At 37.2% G+C, this 14,725-nt stretch overlaps 1 protein-coding gene across 1 annotated transcript in view; it reads right to left on the bottom strand.

Annotated features, from left to right (window-relative positions):
- The window catches only part of LOC137386415 (histone-lysine N-methyltransferase 2C-like), a 30,593-nt gene extending 19,299 nt beyond the window's left edge, over positions 1–11,294 (bottom strand). The window contains exons 1-14 of the mRNA XM_068072837.1: positions 11,251–11,294; positions 10,387–10,493; positions 7,677–7,902; positions 7,293–7,414; positions 7,048–7,160; positions 6,567–6,729; positions 5,363–5,655; positions 3,771–4,005; positions 3,380–3,546; positions 2,929–3,081; positions 2,708–2,797; positions 2,243–2,449; positions 1,488–1,669; positions 247–411 (exon numbers count right to left, since the gene is read on the bottom strand). Coding sequence (XP_067928938.1) covers positions 247–411; positions 1,488–1,669; positions 2,243–2,449; positions 2,708–2,797; positions 2,929–3,081; positions 3,380–3,546; positions 3,771–4,005; positions 5,363–5,655; positions 6,567–6,729; positions 7,048–7,160; positions 7,293–7,414; positions 7,677–7,902; positions 10,387–10,493; positions 11,251–11,294 — 2,267 coding nt within the window. The remainder of the gene's footprint in view (positions 1–246; positions 412–1,487; positions 1,670–2,242; positions 2,450–2,707; positions 2,798–2,928; positions 3,082–3,379; positions 3,547–3,770; positions 4,006–5,362; positions 5,656–6,566; positions 6,730–7,047; positions 7,161–7,292; positions 7,415–7,676; positions 7,903–10,386; positions 10,494–11,250) is intronic.
- Positions 11,295–14,725: the final 3,431 nt, after the last annotated feature.

The following is a 14,725-nucleotide window of genomic DNA, read 5'->3' as shown; positions in this document are numbered from 1 at the left end:
GTTGCACAGCCGATATAGAAACCGCGCTTTACAAACAACTACCAAAAGACAACTCATTTTAAATAAAAACAAATACTTCTGAAGATATCATACAACCAAAGAGTAGAACTGAGAATAACTAGCTAATTTATTCCCATAAGTGTCTCTTGTTGACCTGAACTCATCAGCCAACCTTGCAACAGATTTCTGATACAAATCTTGTATATATTTTTTTATAACAATGACAAACAGCTGAAAGTCACTCACCTCTGGCACTGGTTGCACTGGATGACTAGCTCATTGTCCATATAGCACTCATCACACACAGGACAGTCGGTCACACTATGGCATGGCCCACATTCCGTGTAGTTGTTTATCCATTCACATCCAAAGCCAGGATCAGCTGAGCCACAATATCGGCAGTGAACACACCTGGAAAATGATGATGATGATAATAATGATGATAATGTAGCAAGAGACTACTTTGTTCTGTCATGCTTAACCCTTTTGCTGGAGAAACGACCAAAATGTCTTTTATCGGTTCCGCGAGAAAACGACTTTTCTGTCGCTTTCGGTAGACATTTATAAGACTGTCACCTAGTAACAATAAACAAAGGATATGATCGCTAGTGAATCTTCAATATTTTTGACCAGATGTTAGTCGATAAATTACAATATGAAACGATTATCTGAGAGGCGTTGCTTTGTGCTAAAAGCTAAAGAAATCGCGATTCCCTTTAAAAAATAGAAGTTGGAAAAATCAGTCAACATACAGCTCGACGATCAAAACGAAAAAAATAAAGATTTATTTGATCCCGCAATCGTTAGTGATCTTTTATCTGATCAGTATGATAATAATTTAGATGATGGTAGTGATGTAAACTCTGAAGACTTTGAATATACAGAGAAAAGTGATCGTTATGGTAGCTCGGATGATGACGGTGCTACTGGCGTTAGCTACGCTGTGGCGTTGGACCCTGCCGAAAGGAATGCTTTCAAGCATTTCATACATAGACAATTGTACATAGTCGTAGCTTTTTTGTAGTAGTAGTACACATGTAAATGAATGTTTATGTACAAAAGATTTTGTTAATAGAAATAAATTTCAGTTTGAGCTATGTTTGTTAATAAAATACCATTTTTATTAAATTTTCAAAAATAAACTACACGACTTTCGGTCGATTTTGCGGGGCTTTTACCCAGCCAAAGGGTTAAACATTCACTCCAACTTTATCTAAAGCACTTGCTCACAGCGTTGCCATGCTATTTGCACATCCACACAGTATGGTAGCACATATACGTGTAGGCCACGGAAAACTCTTAGATGAAACCAACAGACTTCAAAAATTAAAATCAGGTTATCGTTATGTCAAACCATGGCCGGTTGCTGCTATCTCTTTGGTGTCACACAATCATACTGATCCGACCAGGTAAGTGAAACAAACTTTGGGTTAAAACATTTCTCAAGCGTCATACTTCAGCTGCCCTCTTGTTATGAACGGTCCTACCATTTGCATTTCCAGTTGCCCTTGGGTACTTGAGTGAGGGGTGGGTCAAGACAGTAGATGTGGTAGCTGATGTCGCATTCGTCACAGAGCAGCAGCTTTGGTTCATCCGTTGGCTTTCCACAACCCTCGCAGACAGTGCACTCCAAGCACCTCCACCCTTTTCTCAGTATCACCTCACTCACCTGCCAAAATGTCTTATACAATTACAAAATAAAATTTTAAAAAAGTTTGATTGAGCATTTAACCGGTTTCAAAGGCTTATGAGTGAACAGCAAAAATTTTTCATTCTTTCTATGTTGTTCCATTTTTTTATTTTTGTTTTCCTTTTTAGAAAAACTAAACAAACGGATCAGAATGCGAAAGGCTTTTTAGTCTTCCATATATAGAAACATCTTTCGTAAATCGAAGTAATATTATAGGAAAAGAAATTTCGTAACTTGAAATTTCATATATACAGTCTTTCGTAAGTAAGGGTTCCACTGTATAGGAGTTTGAATGCAACACAAGGAAGATCTGGAAGCATGGATCCTTGCAAAAGCATGACCTAAAGCAGGTAATTTGTGAAAGGCCACAGCATAAATACATGTCAGTAATATGGAGAACATCTCAACAGCATACTTATTTATAAGCAAGTTGGAACAAGTGTTGAAGCGATGTACATTTAGCAACAACGCAAGAACAACAACGCAAGAACAACGCATGGCAATATTCAACAAACACACACAAATTACACAGAGGTGAGAGTTTTAGCCTACCTTAACTTGCACACAGAAGGGGTGGTAGCACTGTCCGCATTGAGTGCAGGTAATGAGGTCGGCAGCCGAACCCTGACCAAAGCTGCCACAAGACATGCACATGTCCTGAGCAAGAACAAATAACTCTGAGGTAGAAGAAAGCACAACGGCAGCGTAGTGGTCATCATCATCCAGTTTTTTTACGCTCTCGGCGCTCGGTGCTGCACTCTGAGAAGAAAGAGCAGACACCTAAGTAACACCAATTATATCAAGACAAAGTATCTAATAATGGTGAAAAACCAGTCACTTTGTTCTAATTATGCGCAACAGGCAAATTTCAGCCTGCGTGTACATGTATAGTTCTCTAGGTCTTAGAAAATGTCAAGGTCAGCAAATGCAATAAGTTTCAGACAAACTAGATATATTATTGTCAATAAAAGATCTCTAGAATAAATGGTGATAGAGAAACATGAAGTAAGCTCATACATGGGTCGTGGCAATTGTCTCCTTTATCTTAGATCGTTTAACTTGCTTCTCACTGGTGGTTGGCCTCACTCGTTTTTTCATCACCTTGCCCTGTGAATCCCGAATGCTAGTGTGAACCTATTGCCTATCTTACAAGACTATATCAAATTACAAACGTGATCACAAACAGATTTCGCACAAAATGATGAAAATCTTTATGCATATATGTAAGTTTGACTCACCTTGGACCGGCTGACTGTAGACGAGCTCGTGCTAGCCCGTGCGCTTTTTGTCACTGGCCGCTTTATGTTGACCTTGCCTCGTGTAAAGGACGCGGGCTTGCCCTTACCCGGCTTCACTGGCCGTATCCTGCTTGATCCTGAGCTAACACTCATCTAGAAGCAAAACAACCTTGTAATATCGTTGTAAACCAACATGCCTTGAATCTTTACGTTATATTCGATTGACAAAACAAAGCAAAAATTCTATCAGCACTAAACCAACTGTATTGCATGACAGCAGCGATTCTGAGTTATCTTTTCATCGTAGTAACATCAACCGACATTACACTCTCAGCGATACATCGCTTTTAGACGTCACTGATACAATATGACAAGTTGGATGTCTTCCATCCTATCATGGTGTATGCTTGGCTACCCAAAAGAACTTTTCGCAGCGCATCTCATGTCTTACCTTTTCAGATTCTGCTTGCTCCGAGTCAACATCGAGTCGTTCTCTAAGTTCGATAACATCGTCGATAGAAACCTCTGGAATATCAATTTCTGAAGGTTTCTCTGTAGGTGGTGTGTGGTCACCTCCAGCAGTACTCACACAAGCAGGACATTGATATTTCTTAGCTTCTGTTCAATGCAATACATTGGATAAAACCATCTATGTATAGAATAGCAACTGGAAGTTACGTTAAAGAATACAAAATTTTAAATTTCAAATACAGCCCAACCTCGATTTCCGATAGTCTTACATATGAAAAAATTGTAGAGTTTAAACAGAAAACTCCAGATTTTTGTTTCCAATGCCAAGTAAACCCTCAGAACTGAAAGTGGAGTCACTGCATGACACTTACCGGCTCTATCAATGCCTTCCTTATCACAGCTGTTATGCACACTCTTATTACACAATGTGCAAAGAGTCATGCCCTTCACGTTGGTCGGTTTGTAGGCTTTTTTACAAACTGGACAACTCGGCCCTCGTAATTTCTGCTGATGACAGTTATTATGACAGTTATTGCATACTGTGTGGTTCTTATGCCACTTCATCTCATTCGATCTGAGACCACAGTCCAAGCATGATCTGCAATTCTGTAAGAGAAAACGTATCATCATTGATGAAAATGATCTTAGTGAAACTAAAGAACAAGAGGAGCTGCAGGCATCAATAAATAGACCTCAATTTTTGGTTACTAACATTACTCACAAGGATTAGATCGAAATAAACATTTAGCAAACAAACTAGCAATGTTGAAAAGAGTGCTTGAAATTCCATAGTAATTATTTGCATCTGATGGTTTGCTAGTCTATCAAACCGAATCCTTTGCAATACATTCTCACATAACACTATCTGACTGCTGAACGAGAACCGACTATATCGACAGACATGTACAATAGATTTAAAAAGCTTGTCAAGAATTTTAGCCTATTTCAAAACAGGAAGTTTGTTTAAAAAGGAAAACAGAGGAATCCTGAAAAATATACACTGTAAATCCTCATGCATATGCCACCATGTATAAGCTGCACCTCAAACCTTGAAGATTGTCTTTTGAGTTATAAGCAACGTTTATAAGCGCCACCAGCCAATTTCCAGTCATTTAACTTAATTTAATCACGTTTAACGTTTAACCACATTTAGCCCGTGATTTATTTGCCAAGTCTATTGTCTCACTCTGTCGTTACGCGCACGCGTTGGCTGACGAGGTGACAATCGACCAATGAGTGTTCTCACATTTGCGGGGGAAGGGGGCATGTGTTTCGCCTTCAGCAAATTACTCTACAGTAAACAGGTACCAAATCAGTGAGCCGTTTTGTAACACATGTCAGCGAGAATGCAAAAAAACGAGGCTGCATTCAAATTTAAAGTTGTGAACGCAGCTTTGGAAACTACCAACCGAAACGCTGCCGCAGTTTTGGCATTAAGGAAAAACAACCCAACGAATGGAATCCAGTGCTAGAGATGCCGCCTGACAGGCTAATGACCTCATTACGGCGGCACAAGAACGGAATATTATTGTTGAATAAATCATTATAAGCATTTGCGCATTTCCACAGTTAATTCAAATTGTATTCATATTTACTATTATAAAAAATCTTAGTTAAATTTTTTAGTATTTTATGTAACTCTTTTACATAGTTATATTTCTATGTTTTCATTATATGTAACGTTAAGTTTCTCCATGATAGTACCTCAACTTCAAATGTAGTGAGAAGTTAACAGGTATAATTTTTAAACTGCATGTAGAAACCGTACCCCAAATTTTTAGAAAAAATTTTAGGTTTGCAGGTGCGACTTATAGATGAGGACTTACGATAATAACCAAGATTTAATTGGTATACAGAAAATCATGTTTGCCATATACGTGCTATATAAAACAAGAGTCCAACTAAGATGTTTCTGGACTCGGTTGATTATGTCAAAACATAACTTTAGACCAAAGTGACTCACATGACATCTCCATCCATTAGAGGGAACCTTGCTGATAGCTGGAACGAGGCAAAACGTGTGAAAGCCTTTATCACAGACATCGCAGACAAGCATTTTGTTGTCATCGCCTGGCTTTCTACACTCCTGGCAGACCTTGCACTCGGGACACTGCCAGCCAGCTCGTACAACTGTATTGCACTCCACCTCAAACTCCAGGCAGTCACCATGGTAATGCTGTCCACAAGAGGTGCAGAACAGCTGCTTGTGCATGTCACCTGGCTCATTGCAGACGACACAATGAGATTCATCTTTGGCTGCAGGTAGAAAAGATGAACCTACATGAGCAAAATAATTGAGTAAATGTTCACAGACGGGACTGGGCTAAATTAAACATTCGAGCAAAACCTAGCAGAAGCCTTTAGGTTATTACAAAAATGCGTCTTTCCTCGGTCTTTTTTCCCAGATATGCATACCGATATCTGTAATTATTCTATAATCTGCACCGGGTTCGCTATGGCTCCGCAGAAAAAATCTTGCTAAATACCAAAGTGTTATGCACTGAATTTTTACGCAAGCTAACCTAACCTTGTACTCGCAAAATTATGAGCGCAGTGAAGCAATAATTCTGCAGTAAAATATATCTAACGCCTGGTTCACATACACTTCACAACAATGTGCACGAGACGTGAAGCGAAGCTTAATGCTCCTACATCATTTTGTCATGTGAATGTTGTGATAAAAGCCACAAAAGTTTAGCATGATGGTGCACAACTAAAAATGCTCCAAGATTGATGCGAAGAGCCCGTAAAGTGTTGCAGGTAACTTTTCCAACCATTTTTGCGTAAATACTACTTTTTTCTCAAAACCATTTTTACTAAGAGACCACATTTGTACGCACCCTTTACTTACAGACTTTTGGTAAGCGAGAGATGTTGAACAATTTTTCTTTGTGAGTTTTGAGACTGATCAAACAATGCAACCGTGACAAGACAGCAGCAAAGCGTAGCGTACTCTACCCTACACTTAGCTGTAGCTATAAATATAAGCTATAAAATATGTTTATGAACCAGAAATTATAAAAGACATACACCTCAAGTTTGCATCTATCCAATTGTATCTTACGACACATTAACATCTAGGTTTTGAAACTACGTATTCCATTATCAATGCTGTTTTACATACACTAGTAATATCATAACAGAAAGAGTGGGCAATAACTATTTACCAGTTGACTCAGCCATATCAAGGTGGTCTGGACAAAGCAAAGTGAACGTCTTGACATCTTGAAAGCAGCCTCCGCCGGAAGCGCAGGGATAGTGATACTTTTTATAGCACCGTGGAGCTTTGCAGGGGATTGTCCCTCCATACTTCTCACAGAAGTTACACTTCTGCATAGAAAGCAAACAGACTCAGCAAGGCTAAAGATAGGTGAAAAAGCTCCTGTATTTGCAGTAAAATAAACATAATGCCAAGACTGATGGCAGCAAAAAACATAACTTAGCAATAAAAATCAAGCAAGTTGAAAGTGGCTTTTTATCAATTAAAATATTTCAGTATGTATAGATAACACAAACATACCCACAATAACAATGAAATTGAAACCATGGCACCAAAGCATATCAAATGGCATATAAGCATATGCGATGTCAGCCCACAAGACTTATGTGACGATTGGTGCTGTATATACAGAAAGAATTGCTACATACCGAAGAAAGACCGGAGAAGACAAACTTGTCGACATACTGAAGGGAATAGTCCTCTGCCTGCAAGACTCCATCATTCCACGCCGCACAGCAGTGATGGGCATAGATGGCCCTATCTAGAAATAGCACCCAAAGCTCCTGTAAATGGGTAAGTAAACGCAGAGATCGAGCCTCAAGAAGTGTCAATTAATTAACTTGTAACATCCAACTAGAGCTGCTTGGGACAGTAAGAAAAGTAAGACACAAACCAGGCTCGTCAAACACATCAGCAACTGTGATATCTAAAGGCAGTCCGACATCAGAAAGTTCATTGTAGACATTGGCATACTTTCCCGTTTCTACAATTCTCCTTGGTGATTTACTCTGTTCACTACAAGATAAAACCTACGGTAGTAAGACAGTTTTAAGTTTTGAAAGAAAATGACAGTGCTTGACACGTGATTGACAAGTAGATGTGATGCAAACCTATTTTAATGATAAAGGATTGGTACAGCATTGCTATAACAAAGCCACAAGCTAGTTTAAGGTTTCTTTGATCACTGACAAGTTCCAGCAAGCAATGACAATGAACATAGTAAACTCTCATAGGAAATAACAATAATGGATACGTAGCCAGAGAATGAGGAGAGTACCTTCTGCATTTCCGTTTGCCAGACTCCTGCTCTGTGCTGTTTTGCCGACCTTTAAGAGGTTTACGGAATGGATTGAATCCTGCAGTAGGCTCACATCTAGTGAGTATGCCCTGCCCAAGTGAGCTTTTCTGACCTCGCCAACAGAATGCACACTTTTTTTCATTGCCCTTTGGCTTAGACATTGCCACTGATTGTGGCACAGCTTCCGCTGCCAGTGCTGATTCTCCTGCAATCATCAATTTTTTCGTTTTAACCTATTTTGTTGACAAAATACACAATATAAAGAATCTTCTTCTGCCAGCTGTCAAATCAAAAATAGTTTGAGTAAAACTTGCCAAAATGGTAATTACTATTGCTACTTGAATTATGACTTATAAATGGCTAAAAATATGTATTCTGAGACATTTTTCAAAAAGTGTTTTCATTTTTCGCTTAAAATATTTGACAGAGACCACTCTGAAAACAACTTGACGGATAAATGCAAAACAGATCAGTCGCTATCCATTGCATTCTTCATGACATCGCCAAGTTTATTACCATAAATTCGGGTGTTTAAGTCGTCCCGGCGTATAAGTCGACCCGGCGTATAAGTCGACCCGGCGTATAAGTCGAGGTCTGAAACTTGGCCTAAAAATCCTGGTTTTGACACGTACTTGCTGTAGAAGTCGACCCCTTCTCTAGCTCGAATCGCTTGATAACTAATAGTTCAGCTGGCATCAGAGATGAGCAGATGCATAGCTGAAGAGATGTCATTAAAAATGCCATAAGCAAAATTGCCCATAGGTTTTTGGTGCCGTTGGTAAAACGACACTTAAAAGGTTGACTTGCAACAAAATTTACATTACAGTTATTTGGTATCAAAAGATTCACCATGTCTTACTCTGCTGTGTTGTAGGTGCCAAATATGTGGAAATGTGATTACAAGCTCTTAAAAGCTCAAAAATGAACAGTTAATCGTCGCCATCACGAAAACGCGGTAGGTTGGAATCAATTTATTTCTCTGACGTAACATACTCAAGCAATTTGGTTATTGTTTTGACACGTGATGTTATCACATGAAATGAAAGGCCAATAAAAGGCTCAATATAAAACTTCTCCTAGCACTAGTTTATGACAAGCACTTCGTGTTCTACCGAAAAGCCCGTATCAAATATAGATGCTCGCTACTTTACAGTTTTGTTTCGGCTTGGTTGTAATCGTAATGGTCTAGTCGTAATGTGATTGTGTGACCCATACTTTCTGCGAAACAGCGCGAATAATTTCTGCAACATTTTTCGCCTATCATTGGTGACCAACAGGCTCGTCATGTTTATCAGAGGATGATATGCACTCCTTCGAGCTAGGGTTAAAAAATTAAACGATTTTTTACAGTGGGTTTTGATATATCAGTGCTAAAAATGACAGCATTACAATGATGATGAAATAGACGCGTAAGGACAATAGACATGGTTTTATTGAATGTGAGAAGTATATTTGTGAAAATATTTCGACGAAAGAGGTTGCATGAAGGTGTAAACAGAAGCCATATTGTTCAGCTACGTCCCATTTGAGCCGTTTCGGAAAGGGATTCTAATCTACGGCGTTTTCGTGATGGCTGCGGTTAACTGTTCGTTTTTGAGCTTTTAAGAGCTTGTAATCACATTCCCACATATTTTGCACCTACAACACAGCAGAGTAAGTCATGGTGAATCTTTTGATACCAAATAACTGTAATGCGAATTTTGTTGCAAGTAAACCTTTCAACAAAAATCGTGAGAAGGCAGTGCTAATGAAGAGCAAAGGGCACGAAAAACAGCACTTCACTATTGTATTGGCCACCTAACTAATAAAAAAAAACTGCCACCTCTGATTATACGTATTTAACAGAAAAGCAATACTGCAAGACATATTTTTATCGGGAACTCATGTACAAGAAAAAGGGTAGATGGACGATAGTGGATGTGCTAAATGGATTACCGAAGTGTGGGCTTGTAGGCAGATTTTACGAAACAAGCACTAAATTCTGAAAAAACATGTTGTTCCAGGAGAGAGTCCTGACAATGAGATTTTGAATGGTGAATAATAAGACTGTGTTCGATCCATCTCATGTTGAGTAAGATTACTAGTATTGTAATATTTATAAACAAATCCCTATATGTCATATCATGCAATTTTGATTTGCAACGGTTTTGCAAAGTTGAATTTTTCCATTAGAATTGGAGTCATGAAAAACGTAACCGCCGTGTAAGATGAGGATGAATTTTTAAGCTCAAAATTTTGTGTCAACTTTTTGACATTTACTGTATTTATAATTTGAGATGATTTTGAAAAAATTGTGTTTGGTTTTTCAAGTATTATAATATGTAAAACCTTACCAAAAATACATGCCAATAAAGACCTTTGTAATAGTTTAAACTTATGCTGTTTTGCTAAAGCATAGAAAATCAATTTTGCATAATTGTGATAAACTGTAATGTCTCGTCTCACATAAGATAAATTAAGCCCACTTGTGGAGAAAATATGATGATGCTCTTGCAGCAAACTCATATCTAATACACTGTGATATGATTATGCTGACATAAAATTTAAATAATTGGATCATCTAGAACTAGATAGAAAATCAAAAGCAACAGTACGATTGAATAATCACAGCAAGAATTGCCTGCTAAGTAATTAGCAGGCAGCACATATGTAACTTATTGAGACCAATTGTAGGCCTTGTGTATCTTACCTGAGTCATCACCTTGCAGTGATGACTCCGTTCCACTGTTTTCTAAACTACCAGTCGAGGCTTCTGTGTCTGCATCTTCTTCTATTAATCTTGCACGAGCTCTCGACCTGTTTATCAAAAGTACTAATATCAATTGAATCAATAATACTAAAATTGGATTTACTTTGGCATTAATATAGATTAAAGCAAAATCTAATCACCTTCAAACAATTACTGTTACTTTTTAAATTGTGAGCTAATAAATTGTCTGAAAAAGCAAACCATGATAGGATTCCCAACTCAAGTTTTTGTATAACAAACACATGAAAAGAATAAGAATGTTTTCCAGAATGTGTGAAAAAATTTATTGGTTCACCCATTTTGAGTTTAATGACAAAGCTGAAGCAGAATTATTTTGACGTAACTCATCATGATTCTATTGAGAATGAAGTACATCCATAATTTTATTTCAAGTTAATTACAACCACCAGCTTAACAATTTCTGTAACTTATTGTAATATTCAGTAAAGACTGCAAATGTTGATCTTATATAAAATATACATCCTTGAATTTTACAAAATAGATCTTTTGAAGATAATCTGAAAAAATAAAAACCATATGAGTGAAGTCCAACGTTATGATCGGTATTATGTACTGCTACGGTTTTGGGATGAACTATATTGAAAATACTTCTTTATAATTCCAACATATAAATTTGGAATACTTTGAGCTTTGTCTTGGCAACGAAAAAAATAAAGCAAACCATACACAACATTAATCAAAATATGAGCTAACATTTATGTATGTTGCTGCGTCACAAAGCATTCTAGAGTAGAAACGATTTGGTAAAAAGTTGCTCAACAAAAAGCTAAGCTGACAACGAACCTTGCTGGCCGCTTGAGTCTTCGCTGTTCTTCTCGAAGGTCCATTCTGCAACTAAAATCAATTCTAACAGCTTCATGATGTGCTGTGACAAGTCTAACTTGATCTGAGATTTTAATAATAATACTTGGATGTTGGCAAATAAATAGTATTGTACCTTCAACGAAATCACTGACTGAGACTCGTTCGATTAAACTTTATTATAAGCTTTAATTATAAGTGACAATTTTGTATTATATTGCTGTATGGACGTACGTACGTAGTTTACTGTTTGGCAGAGGTTGGTTTCATTTTTATTTGGAAAGTAGAAGCTTAAAGAAGCAGAATTTGACAATTAATTTAATAATAAAAAAACACTTTTTAATTCACGTTAAAAAATAAAAATAATTTTCACACTTATAAAATGGCTACATGCTTACGGTTAATTGTTTCATGACATTCTCATTTTGCTTGAAATCTAACAACTCAAATAATCGTATCCGCCATAGTAAAGTACCGGGATTGCACGAAAAAGCCTCAGCGACATTCGTCTAAAGCCGGAATCGATACTACTCTCATTGGAAATTATTGCCCTGAATTAAGTTCACGTTAGCTGAAAGACAACTCCGCTGATAGAAAATGTATGCAGGTAGAAAATTAGAATTATAGTTGACCGTTACGGGATGCCCATCCCTCTTTAGTAAACTCAATTACTTTTCAATGCTTGCTCCTTGCTTGATGTTCTATAGTAAATCACTAAATGTGAATTCGCTTAGGATTTCCAATCACCTGGCCACTAGTCAAATCCCTAATTGTAGCAGTATTGTTCAGCGCATGCGCAAGGAGCAAATAAATATAAACTATTTTGTAAATTATGCACATATCGCCTCAACAAAATTTACATTGCAATAAGCATTATTTTCCCAATAAGCAGGTAGTAAATTAAGAAGCTCAAGCCATTGTAGAGCATTAAACAATCAAAATGTAAAAGCATGTGTTTAAACAATGATATAAAACCCCCAAATAAAATCAGTGGGAGTTTTATATCATTGGTGTAAAGGACTCTGCCCGGTCCTTTACTTTCCCAAAGACCAATAAGGCAAACACACCGAGTGTTAAGGCAATAAAATAGATATATATTTCGCATATACATGTATATGTAATTACATATGTTCAATGTTTGTGCGTTACAAAGAACAGTCAAGGGAAAAATTTGTTAGCTAATAATTTAAATTTATACTAATCAATATCTTAAAATTTTTGTTTTTTGACTATAATAATTATTGCAATAATTATTTGATACTTAAATAATAATATAAAATGTATTGTTTTTTTGTGTTTCCTTTGAGTAAATACTATAATGGTTCTATGGTTTCATGTGTAATGTTTAGCATCTGGACTTTGAGTTCAATTTCTCCCAAAACAAATTTTAATCGCAGACAAAGTAGCACTTCTGCCCCACAAAAATCAGACAGTTTCTAAAAAACAAAACTCAACAAACCAATCAATGAGGATAGGCACTACTTTAACTTTCCTTGAAATTGTTTTGACAGTATTACGTTGTTGCCAAGTATCAGTGCTCAAGACAAGTAGTGTTAGGATTGTGAGGCCTGCAACTATCTGCAGGTAATTAATTATCTTACAATCGACAATAACACGCCAGTGGTTTGTTTCTAAGTGTCTGTGAACTCTATTTTCCTCCAAAGGTAAAAATAACCATTATTTTGTCAAGACTTACTAGCTCAAGCAAAAATAACAGTATGCTAGTATACTTAGCCCTATTTGTTATGGCCTTACTAGGTTCAATGAGTATTTATCTATTAGGCTTTTTTAGTAGCTTCCTGGCTCGTATCTGTTGTGTGTTTCCTCGGCAAGCTGTTTGCTGCCGGCTCCTTGGCTATGTTGGGCTTCTGTTAGCTTTCTCCTGTCTTGGCTTCTTTCTTGTGCTGCCCCATTGCTGTCTGGCTTGCTGCTAGTTTCTCCCTCTTGCTAGCTTGCTGCCAGCTTCTCACTGCCAGCTTCTCGCTAGCTCGCTGCCAGCTTTTCCCATCTTTCTTTTTGATTTTGCCCCTCTTTTATAATTGTCCTTGAGTCATCGCCAATGGTTATTGGTTAGTTTTGTTTTGCTTGTGGTTTTTGCACTATTTTTCGCATCATTTCTGTTTTAGATTTTCCGCGGTGAGCTAAATTTTCTTACTGATCTTGGAATCCCATGACGATAAGCAAAAAATATTTTAAGTCTGGCAACAAATTGTACAGAACTGGCCATAACTCAAAAACTATTAATAGTAGCATTGTGAAATTAATTTTGCAGTAATCCTCATTCTAAGACGCTACTAGCTAGCTAAGTTATACGAAGCAGAAAAAAATATTATTATTTTATGCTATTCTTTTCACAGCCATTTCGTTAATCTTTATGCATGAAATACATTATTTTAGTTAATGAAAAATTATGCTATATTTTTCTACTGCTATACAATACTACATTTTTTAGACCAAAATGATGTTATAAGCTATATCTAAATATACTAAATAAAGTGTTGTAAATAATTGTCACACTGATGACCGGTTGCTGATCTGGTGTGTGCTCACTGCTACTTCGCTCCAAGTCATAAATCTAGCTGGCTTCTGTAATATTGGTGATATACCTCTCCTTGCGCTCGACACTCTGTAGAGTTGTTTGCTTCACTGAATAGCCATTAGTAATTGTTGTAGTCAGTTAGTCTTTTTCATATTAAGTGGTGTTGGTCAATAATAATCATGATTTAGTAGCAATTTTGTGCTGTATTTTATTCATAAGCTCTTCATTATAATGATTAGACAACTCCCAGTCCAACTGATGTTTTATATATTCACAGTGCATAGGCTGTGATGGTTGGACAACTCCCATGCTTGATATTTCTAGCAGCATAGTAATTGCCATAGATTTTCATGTTAGCTTGTTAATGTATCGCAGTGGTGCAAAACCACAACCATCCCTCCACACACACAAAACACACAACACAAACAATAGGGTAGACTCACTAACCGCGGTCTTCCGCACAAATATTCAAAAATACTAACAGATGTCAATTCTATCGGCCAAACACAGCCTACTAATGATAGAAAACAAATTATTTTGGTGTATGATGAACCCTAGTTATTCTTGGCCAAAAATCACGGGCAGGCATATTTCCAGAGAAAAGATGGGTATTAACCATTATGTAACTTGGTCGGCCTATTTTATATGAGGTATTCGGATACATTAATAGGTTGCTCATCTATTAGTAAGTTGTGTTTGGCCGATAGAATTGACATCTTTTGGTATTTTTGAATATTCGTGCGAAAGACCGCGATTAGTGAGTCTACTCTGTTGTTTGTGTTGCCTGTTTTGTATGTGTGGAGGTTGGTGGGTGTGGCAGAAATCCTTGAGTGCAGGACTAGGCTAGTCCATGGTTGCGGTGTTCCGTGATCCTACAATTTATTATTTCTTGTAGTAAACTTAAAAATAAAGCGAGAT

The sequence above is a fragment of the Watersipora subatra genome, chromosome 1 (assembly GCF_963576615.1).
Source record: "Watersipora subatra chromosome 1, tzWatSuba1.1, whole genome shotgun sequence".
Classification (NCBI taxonomy): domain Eukaryota; kingdom Metazoa; phylum Bryozoa; class Gymnolaemata; order Cheilostomatida; family Watersiporidae; genus Watersipora; species Watersipora subatra.
Note: the sequence above shows the minus strand (reverse complement) of the source record. Positions and strands in the feature narration are given on the sequence as shown.